This window comes from Trachymyrmex cornetzi, unplaced genomic scaffold, assembly GCF_001594075.2.
Source record: "Trachymyrmex cornetzi isolate Tcor2-1 unplaced genomic scaffold, Tcor1.1 scaffold1190, whole genome shotgun sequence".
Lineage (NCBI taxonomy): Eukaryota > Metazoa > Arthropoda > Insecta > Hymenoptera > Formicidae > Trachymyrmex > Trachymyrmex cornetzi.
The window spans coordinates 84,442-107,342 of NW_017295752.1; the positions used below are offsets into that span (position 1 = coordinate 84,442).

At 36.5% G+C, this 22,901-nt stretch overlaps 1 protein-coding gene across 1 annotated transcript; it reads right to left on the bottom strand.

The window, feature by feature from the left end:
- Positions 1-10,669: 10,669 nt before the first annotated feature.
- LOC108766720 (uncharacterized) lies at positions 10,670-14,282 on the bottom strand. Its single transcript, XM_018516205.1, is given in 2 exon segments — positions 10,670-11,851; positions 11,853-14,282. Coding segments are annotated over 2 exon segments (1,671 nt in total). The 5' UTR covers positions 12,629-14,282; the 3' UTR covers positions 10,670-10,956.
- Between the last annotated feature and the right edge of the window lie 8,619 nt (positions 14,283-22,901).

The following is a 22,901-nucleotide window of genomic DNA, read 5'->3' on the forward strand; positions in this document are numbered from 1 at the left end:
TCGACGATGTTCACCGGATGGCCGCACCAATGTGAGAGTACTGTTATTCCAACTATGCAGGCTCCCTGTACTCCCTCTCCGTCTATTCCACCTCCCGTCTCACTCTTTCTTACAATTCCGCGACATACGTCCGGCTCGGTGTTACCGTTTACGTCTATCGATCTAATTTCCTTCTTTTTTCGGGCGAGATTTTCGCTCCCGTTCCTTCGAGCGAACGAACGAATAAATAATAAATAATAAAAAAATTATTCCTCATATTCATTACATATCACAATCTGAGTTACTTTCAAAATTAGACAATCAGGTTAATGTAACGGTATTAAATGCCGAAATATGAAAACAGTAAGTTTGTTAGTAACCGCCAGAGATGGGCATGTATTTGAAATACTTTTATTTGAAAAACAGTATTGGTAAGACAATTATATTTTGTATTTTGTGTTTGTTCAGAGTATATGAAAATATTTTGTATTTTGTATTTCATGGGAGCATATAAAAGTATTTTGTATTTTATATTTTAGTATTAATAACAAAAAAGATTATGAAAGTATTTTGTATTTCAAATACTAACATTGATAATCAACCTTATTATTTGAATTACAAGATACAAAAAGCTTTCAATCTTTCGATTGTAAATACAAAATACGTAATACTTTTGTGTGATCCGCTAAAATAAAAAATACAAAATATGCTTGTATTGCAAATAGTGTGTTTTAAATAAAAGTACTTCAAATACATGCCCATCCCTGGTAACCGCATATTTCCACAGAGAAAAATAATTGGCGCAATCAGGTAAAGTGACCATGCTACGCGTAATTTCTGGTCGCAATTTACTTTCATTTGCGTATTGTTAGCAGCTGCAACGCCCGTGGATGAGCACGTTGCTAACATTAACTTTTAACTAATGGCGAGAAAGTCAAACTTCATAGATATTATATACGTTTAAATTGTACATTATCTTTCTTTTATCCGCATTACAAAATTGTAGGCTAAAGCACTCGTGCATCGATGATTGCGGTGCTTTTTAATGCGAGCTACACTTTTCATCGCAATCTCTGTTTACTGGGTTAATTGTATGAATATCATTAATAAAACATAGAAATAACTGTTAAAGCTGTTATATATTTTAACAATTGTAGTGTATAACTGTTTGCGCGTTAGTCTTAAAGAGAGTCGCGTCGCATCCTTTGAAGAACTCGTGAAATAAGCAGCGTGGTGTTTCCATCTAGGATCGATGGAGATCCGTTATAGATAAAGTTAGCATAATAACTGCCGGTTTTATGCATCACGCGATTACTGACTACGTCTCAAAGGTATCGTTCGGTCAACGGCAGGTGGTATATGCCTCGCAGTCACAGAATGTTTTGCCTTAGCGGGAGGCTATAGCGACTGCCAATTCCTTACGAAGGCAATCTCGCATCTGTTATGTTCATCCTTTGAAAATCATTGCGGATGCTGCACTTAGTCGTAAGATACCTCCGATTAGGCGGCATGCTGCTGTAATGCCGTTGCACCGCTATTTCGCGGAGTCTAGTTCATCAATCCAGTTGTTGTGATCCGTTCCATATCTGTCTGTCTTGTTTCTTGTTATACATATGCATGAATCGGCATATAGAATCGGTTAAATATTTAATGAGAAGCATTTGTTAAGAGAACATAGGAAGTTAGGCAAATGAGAGTTCGGTGCGGTACTTAATGCACAATCATTGATTATATGTAGGGTAAACTCGGGTATGATGGCCATAGTTTTTTAAAATGCAAAAAACATACATTTATTCTTGTTACTTTTTAACAATATTTGGGATATTACTTTCACTGAAGCTTAAAGTAACAAATACTATCGAAATTAAAGAGAAAATACTTAACAGAACTTTAATTTTATCAAAATATTACAAAGTATGCATTGGCCATCTTATTTGATTTTTAGAGAAAAGATGGCTATTATATTAAGAAAGATAGAGAGAGAGCTATAATATTTATAAATAAATAGTGAAAATAAAAGTATTAATTATAGGTCACATTGCAATTTACGTATCGTTATTGTGTATGTAATGTTGATGGCAGCTTAATTGTAATTTATTAGATATTATAACAGTTTTTAGCAGACACGTGCAAAACTTTGCAGATAGTCGAAAGAAAAATATTAGATAATATTTATAATATTGTTATTTTGAACAGTGTACTCATATGAACTACTGTAAATATTGATTATCTTTAAGAACGACTATAAAAATACACTATGTATCAATTATTGGAGAAATTATGGCCTATGGCCATCTTTTCCGTATGGCCATAATACCCTAGTTTACCCTATATATAAATTATATTTGACTTGCTGTACACTCGAACGTTTCGACCATCTCTTGGAGTCATCCTCAGCGAGATCAACGAAGAAAGATAAAGTTTCTACCCTCCTGCGTATCAGATGAGTCCCTACTAATTCTTAACACCTCATAGGCATCCATTATTCCATTATAATCATCACCGATTTTGGACCATGGTGAAATATTTGGAAATACGCAGCTGAGTAGGGACTCGTCTGATACGCAGGAGAGTGGAAACTTTATCTTTCTTCGTTGATCTCGCTGAGGATGACCCCAAGAGGTGGTCGAAACGTTCGAGTGTACAGCAAGTCAAATATAATTTATATATAGTTACATACAATCAATGATTGTGCATTAAGTACCGCAACTCTCATTTGCCTAACTTTCTATATTATTTTAATTCCAAGAGTCCATAACTAGCATTGCTTATTTGTTAAGAGAATTTTGATTTTTGAATCAAGAAAGAAGGAGATATTAATTATCTGTAATTTATAATCAATTTACTTTTTTCGAGTAAATGTTATTAATTAATAAATTGCGTTCAGTCATGATATCATAATATCCTTGTATTTTAATATGTACACAAAATCATTGGAAGTCTCTGCAGTATGTGATTGTATAAAACTTTTGAAATCACTTAGAAGGATTCATAGGATTTTTCCTAGGCGGAAGTATTGGCGTCTATCGATTTGTCACGCAGACAGGCTTTGCAGCTGGTGCCTCGTCTTTTCTAAACACGGAGTTCCGTGTTTAAATGCCGTTTCTCCATTAGCTAATTGCGGAACCTCCCATAATTCACAATTATACGTTACTATTTTATAATACGAAACTGCATTTAAAAAGTACTTACAACAGGAAACGACTTTTTTCATCTGTTGTTAGAAATCAGATGAAAACATGCGCGTTTTGAAAGCGTTAAATTATTATGAAGCGTTCTTTTATTCAAATAGTTACATATTTTCATACAAATTGTAATATTTAAGATTCAAACTTCGAGTATGGAAAATAAATATAAAAAATTGTGTTTAATTAAGAAATATTATAAAGAACTCTGAATAAAATATTTTTATTATCTATTCTCAAAGTTTGATAAAAAAAAATCGTCTATCAAGATAGCTGGCCGCAGTCGGTCATATTTGTGGTATATCTATATCACTCATTAAAATCACCAAACATATCATCTCTGAGCGGTGTAACCGCCGACATCTACCGGCGCGGCGAGTGTAACAAAATATTTCTTCTTCGTAGAAAGTAAATCAGGTCTCGGGTTACTCGAACAGGGCCATCAGACATTATTTCGGATGCGGCTGGTATATTAATTCATTCGCCATATCATCATCGTGTAATTGCCTTATCGGCGATCACCTGTACTTTTCTCGTTAACCATGTATTCTCAATTTTTCTGTACTTTACATCAGGTCTGTTTCCTTCCTCGCCCTCCCCTCTTGTTGAATGCACCCTTTCGCGACCCTGTTCACACGTTGTTCATACTCCAGATTCGTGGCCACAGTCGTCGTAACGTGCGTGATGCAATTACACAGTCTGCTTCCGTCGAAAAGGAACGTTCGATGGACCCATTGTCATCGGCCGAAACAAAAAGAAATAAAGAAGAGTAAGTCCGCGAGACTATAACTACGGACTTGAATAACAAATGGACTTTGCGCTAATCTTATGTGAATGCAATAAAAAGATTACATTCAATGCTCTTTTTACTGACACACCTTGCTAAGCTATTCGATTGCTAAAGCTGTATTATTACTATGCGCGAGTTAACATATTTCTCGCATCATCTAAAATAAAGAAAAACATAAGGAATATTACGTGGCCCGGCAGATGGTATCAGAAATAGCATCGGTTATTGTAATTGACATATATACGCAAGTTTACGCCAACTACTTTGCGGCTAACGATCGTCCGTTATTTCGCCATCTGCATCGTAAAGATTGTTAGGAATTAATTTTGCACTAGATATTAGAGCGATAATAATCATTCGGCGGGGGTTGGACAAATCGCGATTGACGTAACCTGGATTATTAAAACTAATTTCGTCTCTGACCCGATTTCTTTACGCCCGTACGCCCGTACGAGCGAACACGGCTAACTGTAAATCGCAGAACCACCATCTAACTGTATTTCGAGCTTTTAGTTCGCGCAGCTACGTTACATTATTACAGGAATTTGAGAATGTTAAGGTCGACACCGCTAATCAACGATCCGTGAAGGCCATTGGATGTAGCACGCTATTTAATATTAAAATTCGTATTAAAGATACCGAATCACGAAATTTCGTGATAGCTGAACGAGTTGCACTCTCACACTGTATTCTTGTTATCGTATTTCTTCGACGAATATTATTGCTATTTGGTTCCACTCATAAATTGTTTTTGTTTATTGTATTATTTATTTTGAAAGAAAATAGTATAGCGTAATTATTTCTGAACGTAATTTTATTAAGTTTATTTAATTTTGATAATCTCTCGTTCATTATTTTCAAAGTAATGCTTTGGATTGCGATGTGAGGATTCAGAATGAAGGACGTTTTATTAGTTTACGATATTTAGTTAATGATATTTATTTGTTGCGACAAAACGCGTGTACATTATATTCACATTATTTCTCTATTTATGATATTAGCCTACGTATGTACGTACACGTGGAAATTTACTCAGCGATGTACTTTCGTCGCGAAGGAAAAGCGCGGCTTTTTTGCGCAACGTCGCGTATCTTCGCATTTTCTCTTCAGTGGAAGATAACTATCCTCATTCCTCACCATTCGCCGCCTTCCGCGTGTACGTATCATATATGCAGTTATCTATATATATGCAGTTATAAACGTAATGAGTCTTCTTTCACATTCTCGATGGCACATTCCTATCAGTGCTCGTTTCAGACGCGAGGGTTAATAATTAATGACAGGCGTCTTACGCGCACGACGCAATCGGCTTCAAATGAACTATCGCGTCCAATAGCACACACACAAGCACACACACACACACACACGCGCACACACGCACATACACGCGTGCATATACATCAGTTACGGTGTTATTGATTGTCGTACAATAAAGTAGCGACCTGTGCCTTACCACACGAAGCAACTATGCAGTTTCTCATTTCACTGTGGAAAGCTGCAAGGTCGTGGAGTAGTACACCGGCATCCGGATGCCATTAGCGCATTCCTTTCAATGCATTTCGTCCCCTTCATCTTGCACCGCTCTTCCGGCGGTTGTTACACTCGTACACTCGGCTACCAACCGACGGAAGAGTGATAAAAGAGAAAGAGAAAGAGAAGAGTGAGGCAACTCTATTCTCGGACACACGCATGTACCGCTATACGTGTCCCCTTACGCGATCGACTGGTAACGACTCGTCACGCACGTATTGTTTAAAGCCTAGACTTGATGAAGTAAGATATACACGGAAAGAATGATTTTGTTAAAGTATTTAAAAATTTAACTGGATAAGGATCTGAAAATAATTTTATTAGATCATCAAAATAAATTATGTAACGATCTTAAGTATAATAAACGATGCTGTTAAAAGTTTTGATGTTCTAACAATCAGTTTAAGTATAATTATTTAAATGGTTTGACAAAATTATTTTTAGGTTTGTATTTCTAAATATGTACTTCAGCAAAACCATCCTTTCGTGTAGAATTACGCAAACAACAATGTAAATGGACGATAGAATAAAAAATAAAAAATAACGAATAATAAGAAATAAATCATTATTTATGGTTGACCGTGAACAATGTATCATTTCTTAAAATTTTCTTCTGTTGTATTTGTGACTTTCGTTGTGTTTTCTAATGCCCAATTTCTTCACCTCTAGATAACTTGATCCAAGAGATATTTCCCAGAATACAATGGAGATATCTTTTGGATAAGGTTATCCGCAATTTATCTGGAAGTGAAGAAATTGGGCATAAGCCAGCCTTCGGAGCCAGCTACTCATTTACCACGCGATAAACAGATGCGTTTTAATATATTATTATGCGGTTAGTATAATTGTTACATCAAGTTTATATATTTGGCATACTAACCAGAAAGAAAGAATCAAATGGAAGACGATAGACGTTTGTTTGAATGTACAGAGTGATTAAATCGACAGAAAATTTAGTTATAATATCGGAGCGCCATAGTTATACCGCTCATAGCATTTATATTAGATTGCGTCGTTTACATTTTATAATTATGAGTTATAATTGTTAATTATAACTCGCTATTGCCGCGTCTCACATGACATTTCATTATTCTATGCATTCAAGTATAATGGCTGCATCCTGGCGAGAAAATGTTAGAATAAACAAACTTGAAAACCCCGTTGATGCTTCCAGCTCGGGAAAATGTTCGAAAGTATCAAACTTCTCATCCTCTGTTCGAAAGAGAAAAATTATAAGATCCCTTCAGATTCTTTTCCCTCCAGTAAAATAATTACGTTTTCTATACAGCATCAGTGAAAGAGAAGAGAATCCGAAGAGTCTTTTACTACCGTACTTTTTTCTTCCCTCAAGATAAAACTTTTCACTTCGTGTCAAATAGATATATCGCTTAACACTTTTCACTGACATTGCATTTCCTTTCCATTTTTTTTGGGAGGGAAGTTCGTTACAGTCTAATAATTCAGTAATTTTTCTTTCGTACATGTAAAGCATTCGGAGCGCAGACTTTCCTTCGGAATATCTAAGATTTTATATGCAGCTTTCGACTCGTTCGGAAACAATGAACTCACCAAAAAGCCCTTTTATTAACGGGAGAGAAAGAACGCGCTCCACTTAAGCTACCAATCAAGGTAATTTGCATTCCACCGGTTGTTGGTTACAATCCTGAAACTAGAGTATCGCGTACGACGGTTGGCGGTTAACCCTGAAAATTACACGGGAGAACGGAATGTGGCCGGCAACGGAGAAGTTCGCGTGCATAGTGCATATAATGCACCGTAAGTGAAATAACGCGTCTCGTATTCGAACAACCGTGATGCTTGGCATCAAAATTCGTTCGTTCTTTAAAAAGTTTCAGTAAAACAGTCTGAATTTCTTTCTATCGGTTGGACCGTTTTACTGAAATATAACGTTTCATATAAAATGGGATTTCCCCTGTCAAAACATTTATAAACATGTATATTCTCGTACCTCTGTTATATGTATTTCAAATAGAATCAAGACATTCTCTGACGTTTCTGCGTGACTTAATGGCATGCTCGCTTAATTAACTTTGACTGGCTTATTTGGTAAATACACACATATGTATAGATATACTTCTGTATTCGTATGCATATATTCGCACACGCACTTTCGTGATGCGGTCCGCTCATAAATATTTTACACTCACTTTCTACTTCAGTAATATATTACAGTAGCTGTAGCAACAATCTTCGCAATAGTCAATGTACAGTTTTGTTTTATCAGACGTCGTGAAATATCTGGAAAGAGCGTGACAGAAAAATAAGGAAAAGAGAGAATTATATATGCTCGCAACCTTGGCGTAAAAACGACATGATAACAATAGTCAGTGACTAATACGTGTGCATCCATGTGCACAACCGAGCGATAATAATTAGTGGCGTAGAATTCTCTTTTTTTTTCGTTCTGTGCGTTTGTACCCAAATGTCTTTTCTTTTTTCTTTTTTTTTTTTTTTCATTCGAATAACTGAATGGAGAAAAAATTTAATCTGGTGGCATTTAATCTTTTAATATGCATATTGATGATATGACTTGCGGTTTTCTTTCATCGACGAGATCTTAGAAAAGGATCACTTCGGAGAAAAAGGCATTTACCTGTCGTTTCCTGATTTGCATAATACTTCCGTCACGAACAAGTCATGCGGTAACGCGTTAACGATGCTACGTGTCGCCACAACTTTCTGCTCGAAGTTATACATCGATTAAGCAGAGATGTCACCTTCTATAAACATGTTGTTGCTTATAATTCCGAGTTTACATATTGAATAACTTTGCATATTATTTCTCTATTCAAATTTAGCAAAAAGAAAGACGATTATGTAAAGCTTCTAATGAAAGTCCAGAGTGATACACACGCACACGCACGCACACACACACACGCACACACTATATATATATATATATATATATATGATTATTTATTTTGTATTATTTCACGTATAAATGTCATTGAAGCAACTTCCAGTAATATTTTAAATAAAATTTTTGTATATTTACATAAATAAATTATTCTCTTTCCGTTCGTACATTCCTTGTAAACATTTTTCTGCGTAATACCTATCATTATACCGTTTGGAGAAATTTGTGGCGAAAGGCGAAGCTTTTTTTTATAACTCATAATTGACGCGCTCGATGACGTGCCAATCGAGAGAGAAACCTCTCTGAGTGGCATTTGAATGCTACGTACCAGTTGCGTAATAACAGATAATTGTTCTTACGCAGTTCTCAATCACTAATTACTGAATACTGATATGTACACGAATCATTTAGGATCTTCACAACTAATAAATAGCAGCTCGACATTTATTTGTATTTGCCTCGAGTGATATATAAAACTGAAAGAATTGAAATTACGATTGATAAAATTTAGACGACTTTCGAGGATTCGCAGGCGACACGTCGAGATCGTTTACGTAACTGCATCACGATGAAGTAAGCGAAAGTGTTAATTATAGCGACTGAGCGATTAAGATCTCCATCGTGATCATCAGCACTGACGTCTACGCAAAAGCATCTCGGTGCGTTAGATATTTTTAATCGGTGAGGACATTTGTATCACATTATCATCTACAGAGAATTACCGTCTTTTATAATATGCGTGTGTCATCTCATTGTCTTTAAAAATTTCTCATAAAATAATTGCTTTCAACCAGAAATGTCGCGAATAATCTTATCTTCGACAATAATAAAAATCTATTTTTTAAGTAATGCGATAATAAACATATGATATTTTATTTGATTATACATATATTTACGTATAATTGGTGAGATCCTTCGAGCGTTAAAAAACGCCCTTTTAATTTCGAACGAGAGCGTTTCCTTTTGCGCTTAAACTTTTGCTTACGACATCAGTACTAATGTGCCGCGATAAAACTTCAACAAGTGCGTGGCCGCAAAGTGTCATAACCAAGGACGCTTTTCTCGGTCGACGTAATATATGCGACTCGCGTATTCTTCGCAATTGCAAATATCGATTCTGATCAGACTTTTTTTATCTGCTTTTTATGTAACGCCATTATCTTGCTTTTTTCCATCAGTTATATAAATTGCACAGATGTTATATGTGTAACCAATCAATTTCTATTTGTATCTCGTTAAAATACTGTTTAAAAGATATAATACTTGATTTAATTATATAAAAGGAAGATACTAAAAGTTTATTGAAATTTTGATATTTTCAAGAGATGTGTTGTATATGTTCAAATATCCGAAAAAACTTTTAATGTCGACGACATTAAACCTTTCACCTTATTTTCACAGAGAAAATATATATAGCAGTTTCGTTTTTCTCTCTCTCTCCATGCTTTACGCCTCCTAATGAGTTTCAGACAGTAAAAAACTATCTCTTTTCTAAGAGCCGACAATAATTACTACCTTAGTAATTAGTTTGTTCTGTGACAGAAAGGTCGTTGGATGTCTTAGAGGACGTTATGTCATTGTGTAATGTATGACATCTTGTTGATTTTTTGTTTTTATATAGAATATATTAATCTGATTGAATTAGGAATCTTGATAGATAATTATATTCAAACATAACAAAAATATACTTTTGTCATCAAATTGGGTATGAATTATAATGTTATTGAATTAAGAAAAATAATTTAAAATACATCTGCTGCTGTGTATAATACCGTTAAGTAAAACTTGCTACGGAGAGTCGGAATTGCAACGTTTTGCAATGCAGTCTTTTTCCACGTGACATGACAACGGAACGTGAAATCGCTCGTAACTGTAGCGCCGATGTTACGCTTGGGGAAGCAAGCTGCAAGAAGATGTTTGTTAACCCAGACAAAGTCGCTATTGCATCAACGCGATCGACCGGAAAAAGCAAAATTCATTTGGAACAATTGTCTAGCCGTAACATTATTGATAAAAGAAGAGAGGATTGCACGAAGTTTTATCGATCGGATGATAGTTATTAATTGAAGGGATGGGCGGAATAAAGGCATAATTCTACTTAGGCCCTTTTTCCGGTAATTAGCTTCTCATATAATATTTATCGTAATATAACATGTAACTTCTTAAAGACATTACATAAATTCATTTAATATTGTACCTATTTGTGTATAATAAAGAAGTAGCGAGTTATTTTAGTTTTTATTAATATCAAGATTTTGTAATTAGACCTTTATTCCGCCCATCCCCTCAATTATTCATTATATAATGTTTTCATTATTGGCAGCTGAATTGGCGTTCAAAGACGCCATATTTGTCTGTTATCATATATGTGCCTGTTTTAATATAGTGAAGAATATTAGCATATCATTAGTAATTGAATTTATGACCATAGTGTCTGATAAAGAAGGTGAAAATATTAATTTAACTATAAATATGCTTCGTATATACTCTTTAAAGTATTTTCTTCTATAAAAAATATCCAGAAATCGCTCTGAACCACCTAAAAAGCTTCAGACAGCATGACACTGCAAGAGACTAGTCTCAAAGAAGCGATTCTAACGGGGTCTCGGCCTGGGCAACGGTTGAATCTGTTGCTGTTGGTGATGATGATATCCTCCTCTCGAATTTGGAGGCTGCGTCCGTTCTGGTCCATCGTTGAGATTCAATCCGGCAACCAGCTGGGCAATCTCGCGATCCTTCTTCTCCTCCTTTGGTAACGCATTGCCGTTCTGCGCGCTGAAGCCCAAGGAGGCTAGACTGCCATGGCTTCTGCTACGATGTTCCGCCCGAATGCTGTAAGAAAAGGCTCTCTCGTTCAGATGACCCTTCCGTCGATATATGCCGGTACCAAAGCGAGACTCGTTTTCCGGACTATCCGCCTGCCGAGCGATTTCCGGCGCGGTGAGATCCGCATGAGAGGCAGCTAACCTTCTAGATGTGCCCAAGGTGGAGTTATCCGCCTCCGGGTGTCGTCTGCCTCTGTTTCCTGCGGTACCGTACGTGGCTGGTGGATAAATGGGTGCCGCAGTCGGCGGTACCACTGGCAAAGGAGCATAGACTGGGACTATTGGTGCTGCTGCCGGAATGGGTCTTAAACGTGGATGATGATGACTCTTTCGCGGCAAGGTGGCTGCTGGTACCAGATAAACCGGCGCCGGTCTAGCCAAAGTACCGGCGACGGATCGACTGCTGGGTGGTAGTGGATGATGATGATAATGTTGCTGCCTGATAGGATGACCCAGGGTGTGATGTCCGTGGCCGTTGGCATACACGCCTTGATGCAACTGATGATGAAGGAGCTGTTGTTGTTGTTGTTGTTGTTGCTGTTGCTGTTGCAATGCGTCCTCGTGCAACGAACGAGTCTTCATCTTTTTCAGCTTCTTATTAGCTTTTCTCCGCGCGGAAGAGGTTTCTTCCAGCAACAATGGTTGAGCGGGTGGGGGCGGGGGACAACTGACGCGGTCTGGATCCTTTCGTGCTTCGCAGGGTGCCCTGTTCCTGATAAAGACCATCGACTTCGTCGCGACCCCTGGCCCACACTTTATGATTTTCGTCGCCATTATACAGACTGAATTCGTCAGTCGAAGCTGTGTCTAAGCGGGTCGCTTGAGGACTATCCAGAGTGGTGCTCGAGCCGCCTAGAGTGTGATAGAGACTGTTGTTCGATTGATGACCAATCGCGACCCCGTTCGTCGTCGCCGATGATGGTTCCAGGCCTTTCGCGTAGCTACTATCGGCATAAGCGTGGAAGCAACACCTTACCAGGGCGTTGGCCGCCATATCCCGTTTGCAGATGAACGCATGACACTCGAGAACTTTAATGCCGGTCGTTCTTCGCAGGACGGCGGCGAACAGGGGTGGATGATTCGCGTTGGGCGTTCGCGCGAACGGCGAATCCAACGGCAGAAAACGTGTATTGGATGTATCTCCGTTTCCACCTTTGACATGTCTGACCGCCGCACAATAGTGTAGCGCTTCGATAGGGAAGAATCGCGTAATTTTTTTGCGATGTTCGTCAACATTCTCCAAGAGTAAGCCATTGCTCCAAACACTTAGCCAGGAGTCAATTCCGCGCGCACCCAATGCACCCTGCTCGGGATAAAGTTCTCTCAGAGGCTCCTGAACACCCAGGAGTCCCTCTTTGCTCGCATGAGGTACTGAACTACCCAAATAGAGTACTCTACAGCGACAATACGGTGTCGCCGTATCCTGATTAGCTCCCGTCATTTTTTTTTATTCGGCTCAATTAACTTGTCGATCAGAAAGATTCAATCGAATTGAATTTCGTGACACAATTTGGAAACTACGAACGCAATTAATATTCATTAATAATCAGAAAACTATCTTTGATAATCCAAGTTGCCATAAAAAATCAAGAACTTTGGTTTAATCCGGTTAATCTTATTAGATAATTACTTTTAATTTTCGAACAGAAACAAAATATTATCATACGCGAATCAGTCGCGTATTTTATAACATGATATTAAAAATAATCTAGAATTGTTCTAAACGAAGAAACCATTCGGAGATTTCGATGCGTGGTACCGTAGATTTTATGACAAGCGTCGATCTTCCCAATCGGCGACAGAGCGATATGATTTTTTTTTTCTTAGTTATAATATGATTCTCGTCAATTATTATCTGGAGAATCGTTTCCCACGCGTAACATAGACTCGCGGATGTGACTCAGGAGCTCATTGAGCGATTATGTTGCGTCGAGACTCCGCCTGGTAGCACTCGCAGTCGATTACGCAGTCGCTGCTTTCCAAAGACAGGCGGATAAGCGGTGTGTACACGATGCAGCGCATACACGTCGTCGCAGCGCAGCGTTGCAAAATACGTACGCGCAGTAACAGCGAGAGGAACTCGGCAGCGTGGATATTTCGCAGCAGCTGTAGCCGCTCGCTCCAGAGATCGCTTCAGGCCATTATGGCCGCCTTCTTGCAAATCCCCCTCTGCTAGTATCGGGCCCCGTTTTACTCCCTCTGTCCCTTCTTCTTCTCTCTCTCTCTCTCTCTCTCTCTTCCTTCACTGTCTCCGTCGCTTTCTTTCCCTTCGTACCTCTTCTCTCTATCACAGCCCCTTCCCGTGCTCTGTCTCTGTTGCTTCCTTTCAGTTCTCTAGGCTTCTCTATAACCCCTTCTCCGCTACCAGACCCGGGGCCCTCGCTGGTATGCGACGCAATGGCGTAGCCGTCGCTGTCCCTCACTAATGCACCTCCACGTGTAGCCGCTGTCACATGTACATATACGCATACTCAGTACACGGTACATTCGCGGTCAGGGGCCACCGTAGATATCCTTGGAGAACGACGAGTAGAGGAAACAAGCCGACGCGACGGTGAGAATTTAACAATTATTTCTACGAGCCGTGTGCCGATGTTTGTGGAATCCAGAGGCGCGGCCGCAGGCGTCGGCCGCGCGAATCACTGTACCAGCACCGGTGGGCCTCATTGGGCCTCACGCGCGGAGATAGCGAAAATGGCGGATGCTGCTCGAAAAAGACCGTCAAACTCGATACTACGAATCTTTTCTGAACGATGACGGCGAATGCAGGCTCGAAAAAAAGTGACAAAGTCCCCCGTATGGGCCTCAAGATCGACACTGACACATCGACGTTCCGGAGGAGCCGCTCTTGTGCCGTTCTACGCTCGCGCACACACACCAACCACGCCACACGCACACACGCGCACGGATGGTCTCGGAGCGGAGCGGCAAACCACTACCTACCAGTACGTTCGTCTTCGGACTGAGAACTGGTGGAAGGCGTGAGACTTCGTGACTGAGTCCCACTCCGCTTCACTACCAGACACTCTCCCACTCTCCTTCTTTACGATTTTCATCGTCGCTCCTCAGGTCGCTCCCTGGACTCCTGAGATCCTGTCGCCATACCTATCTCCTTGACGCGCTGTCGCGTCGACCGTCGTTCATAGAACGGCGAGAATTATGCCGAGAGAAATGGACATTCCTCAGTTCGATTTTATGTGGAAACATTTAATGGCGCTTCCCTTTTCCTGCGAATGACGTAACACGCTAGTTTGCTATTAATACTAGTTAGTACCTTGACTCGAGATGTCATATCTTAACATGCAAGAATCTCGTATGCACCAGTATGTGCCAGGATGTCGCGAGAGAACTGACTTTTCAACATCGTCAATGTTAACGTTAGAAGACATAAATTTATAGTTACGAATGCTGAAGCGAAAATCAGATTGTAATACGAATTGTAATAAATTTTGTATTTCAAATGTTGTATTTTCAATTAAAAGTGAGCAATACAATTTCATATACCACATACATCTTCGTATTTGTTGTTTATTACAGAAATCCACAGAGTCGTACACCTGACGGCTTTGCATGTTGCCCTTTATAGGTCAAAGATTACGTAGGTACTGTGAAAGAAAATTCCTGGTGCACCTTTTCACACACAAACTGCCGGAGCATGGGAAGTAAACGATTGTCTCTTGACGAGAAGTAAGATTCGTGGTCTCGAGGTCGTTCTTCATATCGTCGAAGCAGAACGTAGCCACGAAGGTGAAATCAACAAATTTATTGCGTAACATCGTGAACTGAGATGTCTCTAATAGAAACCAGACATGACAGGTGCAAAAGATTTTCTAAACTTTGTTTTGCCTTTTGCCGCTTGCGTCTATGTATAATCAAGTTTAATTTATTTAGATTTCTTTTTGACACGAATAAAAAACGTATATCTCTATATCTCTATATATTATATCTACAGAATATTTTACTGTTTTATTAACAAACACACCCAGAGATTAAAGAAGATTTATGCAAAGTAATTAAAATTGGATATTTTCATAAGTAATTATATATTACGTAACAATATAGAAATAACATTTCTCTTCGATACATATCATTCTTCTCGTTTTTATATTGACATAAGTTTCTGAACGACATATTTTCCGCATATTTCATTTGGTGTCATCTCATAGAAATGAAATGTCATCAATGCATTTTCTACACAATTAACCGCGAGCAGTACCCGACAGAAAAATGAGAAAATCCGGTAGCGGGTTCGTGTCGCGAGCGTGAAATCGCGGGGACGCGAAATCAGGGTCGCGTGACCGGGACCCTGACCGTGGCCCAATGTCGACATTTTTCAGTGGGAATTCTGCTCGGATCCTTTCGCACAGCTGACACATTTAGAAACAAGACGAATACGGCAGAGTCATTTCCGTTCGACATGAAATGTACGAATTAACCTGAGTACTGTTGCGTGTAACTGTATCACAATTTTATAACGATAAAGATACTTGAGATCCAATTAAGATTTCCTGCTCCGCGTTCCTTAAGATTTGCTATTGAGAAATCAGAAGATGTCGTTCCTCGAAAATGTAAGTTCTTAACTGAATTTTTGAAATTTAATGTTGTATCTTACAATATATGACATATTAAACATGTTAAAATCATTTTTTTGAAAGATTTAGAGAACGCAAATGTATGTTTTACAATCTTTGGAAGTCTATTCACTTTTTTATTTTGATCACGATTTTCTTAGATGTGGAAATGCACACTTTATATGGTGCCATATCTCAAATGAAGATGTACTTTATTAGAAAAAGACCAAAGACGAAGGTTGGCAAATATCAAGTTTCTTGGAAAATAAGTAAATATTCGAGATAGTTCGAAGTGGGGCTGATTAGTATGCAAATAGTTAAATTTTTATTGCAAAACTTCTCAAATATTTATTTCGAGATTTGGAAATGTTGACCTTTGATTTGTCTTGTATCTCGAAGGATACCTAATGTATCGATATTACATAATTCAGAATCAGCGTAAGTCGCAGAATCACACACGTTTTCCTTTTATAATTAAAATAAAAGTTATCATTATGAAATTCACAAACTTTCCAATCTTATAAACGCTCAAGTCTCATAAAATCCAGATACATTAAAAAAGCGTTTGTCTCAAACTGTTGAGCGAAAAAATCGATCGTTCAGTGGGTCAGTGGGTCGTCGTCACGTTAATTACAAAGACTCCAAAAGCCATGTGTACAAGTGCAATCACCTCTTGTCCAAGAATCCTCTCCAATCCCCTCTTCGATAACGTTTGCTCGTGACTGGTTCACTTATCGATGATATTAACTTTTTTCTTTGCAACTATATCACTGTGTATGCAACATATAATATAATACAAATAAATTGTTTTAATATTAAAATAATTCTAACAAACTATTATCTTCTAATAATATGTATTTTACCAGTAATTATAAAAATTTATACTTAATTTCTATAAAATTTAATAAGAATTTACAAAACGTCTAATAGCATATATTACAAAAATTGATGTAACATAATTTTTAGTAAAAAAAAAAACAATTTTTGTATCTAAACAAATTTTTTTCAATTTTTCAAACATTTTATTTTGTCAATTTTATGATTATTTTTAATAATTAGATAAATTAGAATAATTAGGTAATTTAAATATACGTAATAAGAGAGTACGGTTTGTATATTTACAAAAACTTCTAAAGCTTTTCAGTTAAAGTTATCTAAGAAACATTAGTCTATTATATGTGGATATAATATACATAATTATAATAAGTTTCAATAGACAAATTGTTGAGACAGATAAACAGTAGCAAACGGATAGTAGGTATATCCTGAAAACTTTAAAATTAAGATTAAAAGATTAAAATTAAGAACAATTCGGTGTGGTCCGATAGCGAGAAAGCATACCTGTGTCGATGATTGTATAAATGGCTTTCTAACAGATGACCAAGCGGACAATTCGAAAGTTTTATGCAAATAGAGGCGATAGTCTTGTGGGGCGTATTTGTAAAAATCCGTGAAATGCAAAGGTTTATCGACCCGGCACGAATATCCGCCGCAGTCGTCACTGCCCATTTTTGTCGAGGCGCTGTACTTTCTTTCACATGCGACGGGTAATTGTTTTCCGCGTGCCTGAAACTTCCACGATGCGTAAATGACGACGTTAGTGCGCGATTAGATGTTAGACCACGAGAAAGTTTGGTGAAACGTTAAGAAAAAGACGATTGAGCGTTATGAACTATGAGTCGTTTTAAAGACAGTAATTAACAAACATGATTTGTTACAGAAACCTAAATTTTTGAACATCTTACATTTTAATTTATGTTTACTTGTATATACGTACGTACGTACGCGCGCGCGCGCGCGCGCGCGCGTGTGTGTGTGTGTGTGTACAGGGTGTCCCATTTTAATGTCCCACCCCTGCAAATAACTTTCTTATTTTTGATCTTGGAAAAAAATATTTCAGACAAAAGTTGTATGGCTTTGAGGGCGACATAAGATAGTGTCATTAGTTTGACTTTGAATAGTTGCTTGAAGGTAACGTGAAGGTTACCTTCAATTTCTTAAACGGAATCCCCTACTTTTTATTGCATATTCTTATAGATCATCTCGAGAGCTTTTCAAAACACTATAATTAAGTTCATTTTCATTAAGTACTTTTCGAGTTATAAAGCTTGCAAGTTACAGCACCGCCGGGCATTAGCATTACCCAAGGTGTCCGACTGACGACTAAAATCCTTCTAGTAAAGTAAAAAATTTTTTAATAAAAAACAAAAGAGAGGGATGCCAAGTGGACTATGCCTCCACGTGATGCATCCTGGGTAACGCCAAAATAGTTCAAAATGTAGTTATTGATGTTAAAACATTATGGAATAAAAATTATAATTGTGATTATTTGAAATAAATTACAATTTTTTAACATAAAAGTGGTTATAACTCGGAAACGACTTATTTCCGGACCTATATTTATATAGCATTTTTTCCCGTCTTTTTGGGTCCCGAATCACTTCCCGAAGTATTGCGAGCGATTTTCCGGACACCTGTATAATTAATTTTGAGATATGTAATTGTTAAATCGGTAGTAAAGAAAACTCAAAAGGATTAAAATTTACTTTTTATTTTAATTACTGTGGAACACCGATTTTGTCTTTGGCTTGCGAAGTATCATTTCCAAAGTTTTTTGACGCTGAAAACGCCGTCCTCAGAATTTGCATATCACGTTACATTTCTGAGAAAATGGGGATAATAATAGGCGAAAATTGAACATTTTGGCCTCTTTTATAATAATATTGTGGTAAAGGAAACTTTATTTTGCCAATTTTGTGTACGTTTATCTTAAAGTGTTATCTTTTACCTTCTAAATGAGATTTTTTGTATTTCTGTACGATTTTTTATGATCAAGTTACGTGGATTTGAAGTTATTATCGTTTTTGAAGTTTATTCGAACAAGCTTACTCGGGCTTCGTTCCATTTAAAAAATTTAAAAAATTAAAAATTAAAAAGAATAATAAGAATAAAACAAAAATAAAAAATAAAAAAACCATAAAAATAATTTAAAAAATATACAAAAAGAAGTAACAAAGTGATCGCCTCCACGTGGTGTACTCCGGAAACACATGTTGTGGTTGAATGATCTTCTAGCGACTGTTATGCGCTAATCTTGGAATGTCAAGTCTAAGAAACACAAATCAAAATATGACACTTGTTAGCTATACATGATCAAGAGATACGATGTCTCGCGTCAAGTGAACGCGCAGCGCGACAGCGCGAGAGGCAACGTATGCCTAACTCCAAATCCACTTAACTTGGTCATAAAAAATCGTACAGGAACCAAAAAACTCATTTCGAACGAGGAGGTAACCACTAGCTACAATATTGTCCCGCAGATTACATGATTTCATATGATTTCATCTGATTAGAAATAATTTTTTTCACTAAATATGAAGTCATTTGATAAAATATACGATTTTATTTAATTAATTTTAATATTATATAATAATTTCTCATAGTTGCATATGTAATTATCGGATTATACGTAGTGATTTCATATGAATTTTATAATAATTTCGAGAACTCTGTTCCAAGATTACATTAAGTGGTTACCCCCTCAATTTTGAAGGTAAAAGATAGGATAACACTTTAAGATAGTGTAGACAAAATTGGCAAAATAAAATTTTCTTAACTGCAATACCATTCTAAATATGGCCAAAATCTTCAATTTTGGTCTATATTATCCCATTTTACTCGAAAATGTAATGTGATAGAATTTTTCTGAGCACGGATTCAAATTCAGCGGCCAAAAAACTTCGAGAAATGACACTCCACATACCAAAGACAAAAAAAGTCAAATTTTGTTCCTCTGTGTTATATTCTTAAATAATAAACTTTACATATACACGTATGTATTTACACTCGCAGTGTTGGCTCATATATGGCATTACCATTACATTTTTTATTTAATTTATTAGAGCCTAAATATTTCAACACATTTAATTCAACTTGGAATTTACAACGCTCACTTGTCGTTTTTTTCTTGGAAAATATATATTTAATATATATATATATATATAAAGGAACATCATGATAATGGGCTGCGATTCGTTCTTTCTCTTCCATGACGGTTGTGTTTTAAGTATTCGTGTGTCTATCAATCTCTCATGCGCCGATTGCGTTTGTACTGTTCACTTGGCGATAGCGTGACCGGGCATCGAAGTCGCCGGTTGAGTAGAATAACGGGAGACATAAACGCTGGAGATATTCACCGCTCGAGCATTGCTGCCATAATTATGACAGTTTAATTCTGCTGATTAAAGTGGTAATTGAATCAAACGTTGCAAATATTCCGTGTAATATGTTTAATTAATGAATTTATATAATTTAAATTTATGTAATTTAGAAGGAGCAGTTGCAATATATCGCTAACTTATTGTATGTAAATATAAATTATTGTAAGACTTTATTAAATTATAGTAAAATTATTATTTTTTATTATTATAAGCTTTTTATTACATTTTTAGACGCTTTAGATTTTATTAATAAGGGAGATACAGGGGACAGTTGTAACAATTTTTTTAAATATACATATATTTCTTTATTTATGACATATATGTTTATTTCTTTTAATGCACAACTATTTAGCTTTATGGTACTATTTGCAAAAAGGTGTAATTTTAGGCTGTTTACGAATAAAATATCAAAATCCGAATTAGTACATCTTGTTCCGATTTGGGGTAAAATAAAACAGAGCTAGGGAAAGGTGTAACATGTTCTAAAAACAAATTATCTGTTCTAAAACATAAATTTACTGCTCTAAAAATACAAATTCAGTGCTTTAAAAATAAATTATCTGTTCCAAAACAGAAATTATCTTATCTTATTTTTGTTTTTAAATCAGCAAATTTACTAAAAAGCAGTGAATTTGTGTTTTAGAGCAGAGAATTTGTTTCAAAGCAGTGAATTTGTGTTTTTAAGATAATAAATTTGTGTTTTTTTTAGGACAGATAATTTGTTTTTAAAGCAGTGAATAATATCTATTACAAGAAGAAATACAACGCATTCGCGGCCATAGAACATGAAAACGTAACCTCAGTACGTGCTTGCATCGCAGTATTTCATGACTGTGACAGATTTCCTAACCTGAATAATCGTCAACTTAAAATATTTCGGTTCATGAAACAGAGCGACACTTTTTTTCTGTCAAATTTTTATTTTTACACGAAAACGCACCGATTCAGTGTATTTTTATCAAAATTTGAGATGAGCGGACTCTTCTTAACATTTACCGTTAATTGCAATGATGTTACAATGTATCTTAGCGATATTTTTAACCCCAAATCGATGTTGTAAAAATTTATATAAATATATTTGAAACTACTTAAAAAATATCAAAAAAGACATGCACATAGCTTGAGAAAACGTATTTTAGAATTAATAAAATGAAAACATGATAAAAAGCATTTTATTTGAAAGTTTAAAGCAAAAAAGTATAACATAAATTTAAACTTAACATGGCTTATCTGAGCATCCTACATATATATAACTTCTTTTATATGCGGCGCGATTTTGATGTGATGAGGCAAACGCAGGTCTCGATATCGACTATTTTTGTTCTTCATGTGATCATCTTATCTCTTATCATTTAAAGATATACGCATTGTTACAACTAACCTCCATTACAAGTGTCTCCAGTCTCCCCTATATTAATAATCAAAATTATTTATAGAAGTAATGTTAAACATGTTTAACAATGTTTCTAAATTCTATATATATATATATATATATATAATTAATTATATATATATGTATAAAATCAATAGTATAACTTAATTAAATACAGCTGCAAATGTTACGACAGTCAAACTTGTACGTACGGAGAATATTATATATATAGTCATGCAGGAAAAGTTTAAAAAATTCCTTCTCGCATACACATCGGAAACAACGGCACTTCCGACAAGCGTTCTCTTTTCCGTCACGTACTCTTGTCTTTAGATAGACACGAGGTCATCATAGCTCACACTAATTTATCATTGATGACGAAGTTATGAAAGTCAAATTGTTTTACATGTACGAAAGTACTTAGGTATTCAGAATTCGTAATTATATGAAATTGTTATTCATAAATTTTTATTTCTTATTTTATATATTAGATGTTTTTATGTTTAGAAAATGCTAATTCCTAAATAATTTTCAAAGAAACAAATTCTAAATTGAGAAATTGATATTGACATTATTGATTAAATTCATGATATTTAAGTCGTGTAGTAAAAACCTCGAAACATTTTGTATTCTCGCGGTGCGAATAAGTAAAGGTAGGACAGGAATGATACACAGATTCAAAGAGCGCAATATAGTGTCTGGCATTTAACCAGGAACTATCGCGTGCACGCGCGAGTATAAAAGCCCTGGGGCTCGTGAGACCCCTATAACAGGTCACTGCCATCGAGAGAAGCGAGCAGGTTCGAAGCGTTGAATCCCTTTACAGAAGAAGGAGAGCCTGTTTATCCGTGCTGCACACACATACACACACATATACTTGACACACACCATACAAATTGTACATTAGATTCAAATAATCTCGTAGAGTAATAGCGCTTTCGTCGCGCAAAATCATTCAAAAAAAGATACATGACAAATAATTTTCACATTACGTTCAATAGGGTCTAACAGGAAATTGTTTCTCACTTTTGTATTCAAAAGATGCGAAAAACGGCTGTATCTCTGAGAATTTAAACATGAAAAACGTGGTAACGCAACGGTAATCAAATTTCTGAATTACATTAGGCGGCGTGTGAATTACGTTACAAGAGAACGACATAGTCGGTACCGTTTTTAATAACGGACACCCGGTATAACGATCTGCTAGAGGATGGAACAATGTTCTGCGCCATTACAGATCTCATCAGGCAGCGGGAAAAACAGAGACAGTGACAATTTCATGCGTCTTATAATCTCAGCTTTACCTCTACGAAATTATAGTCCAGGTTCAGAGATTATGGTTTACGAAACATCGCAATTAGAGCATTCTCACGGAGCGATGTCACACGTTTTCTAATACATAGATTAAACAATAATAGATGAAAGAGGAGGCGGGTGAAAACGAGAGATATGAATAAATCGCGAATATCGAAATATGTTCGATGTTGTAATGTCTTAAGTGAAAAGACTTTCTCGAAATTATAATACACTTAGCCGCTTGTTGTACTTTTC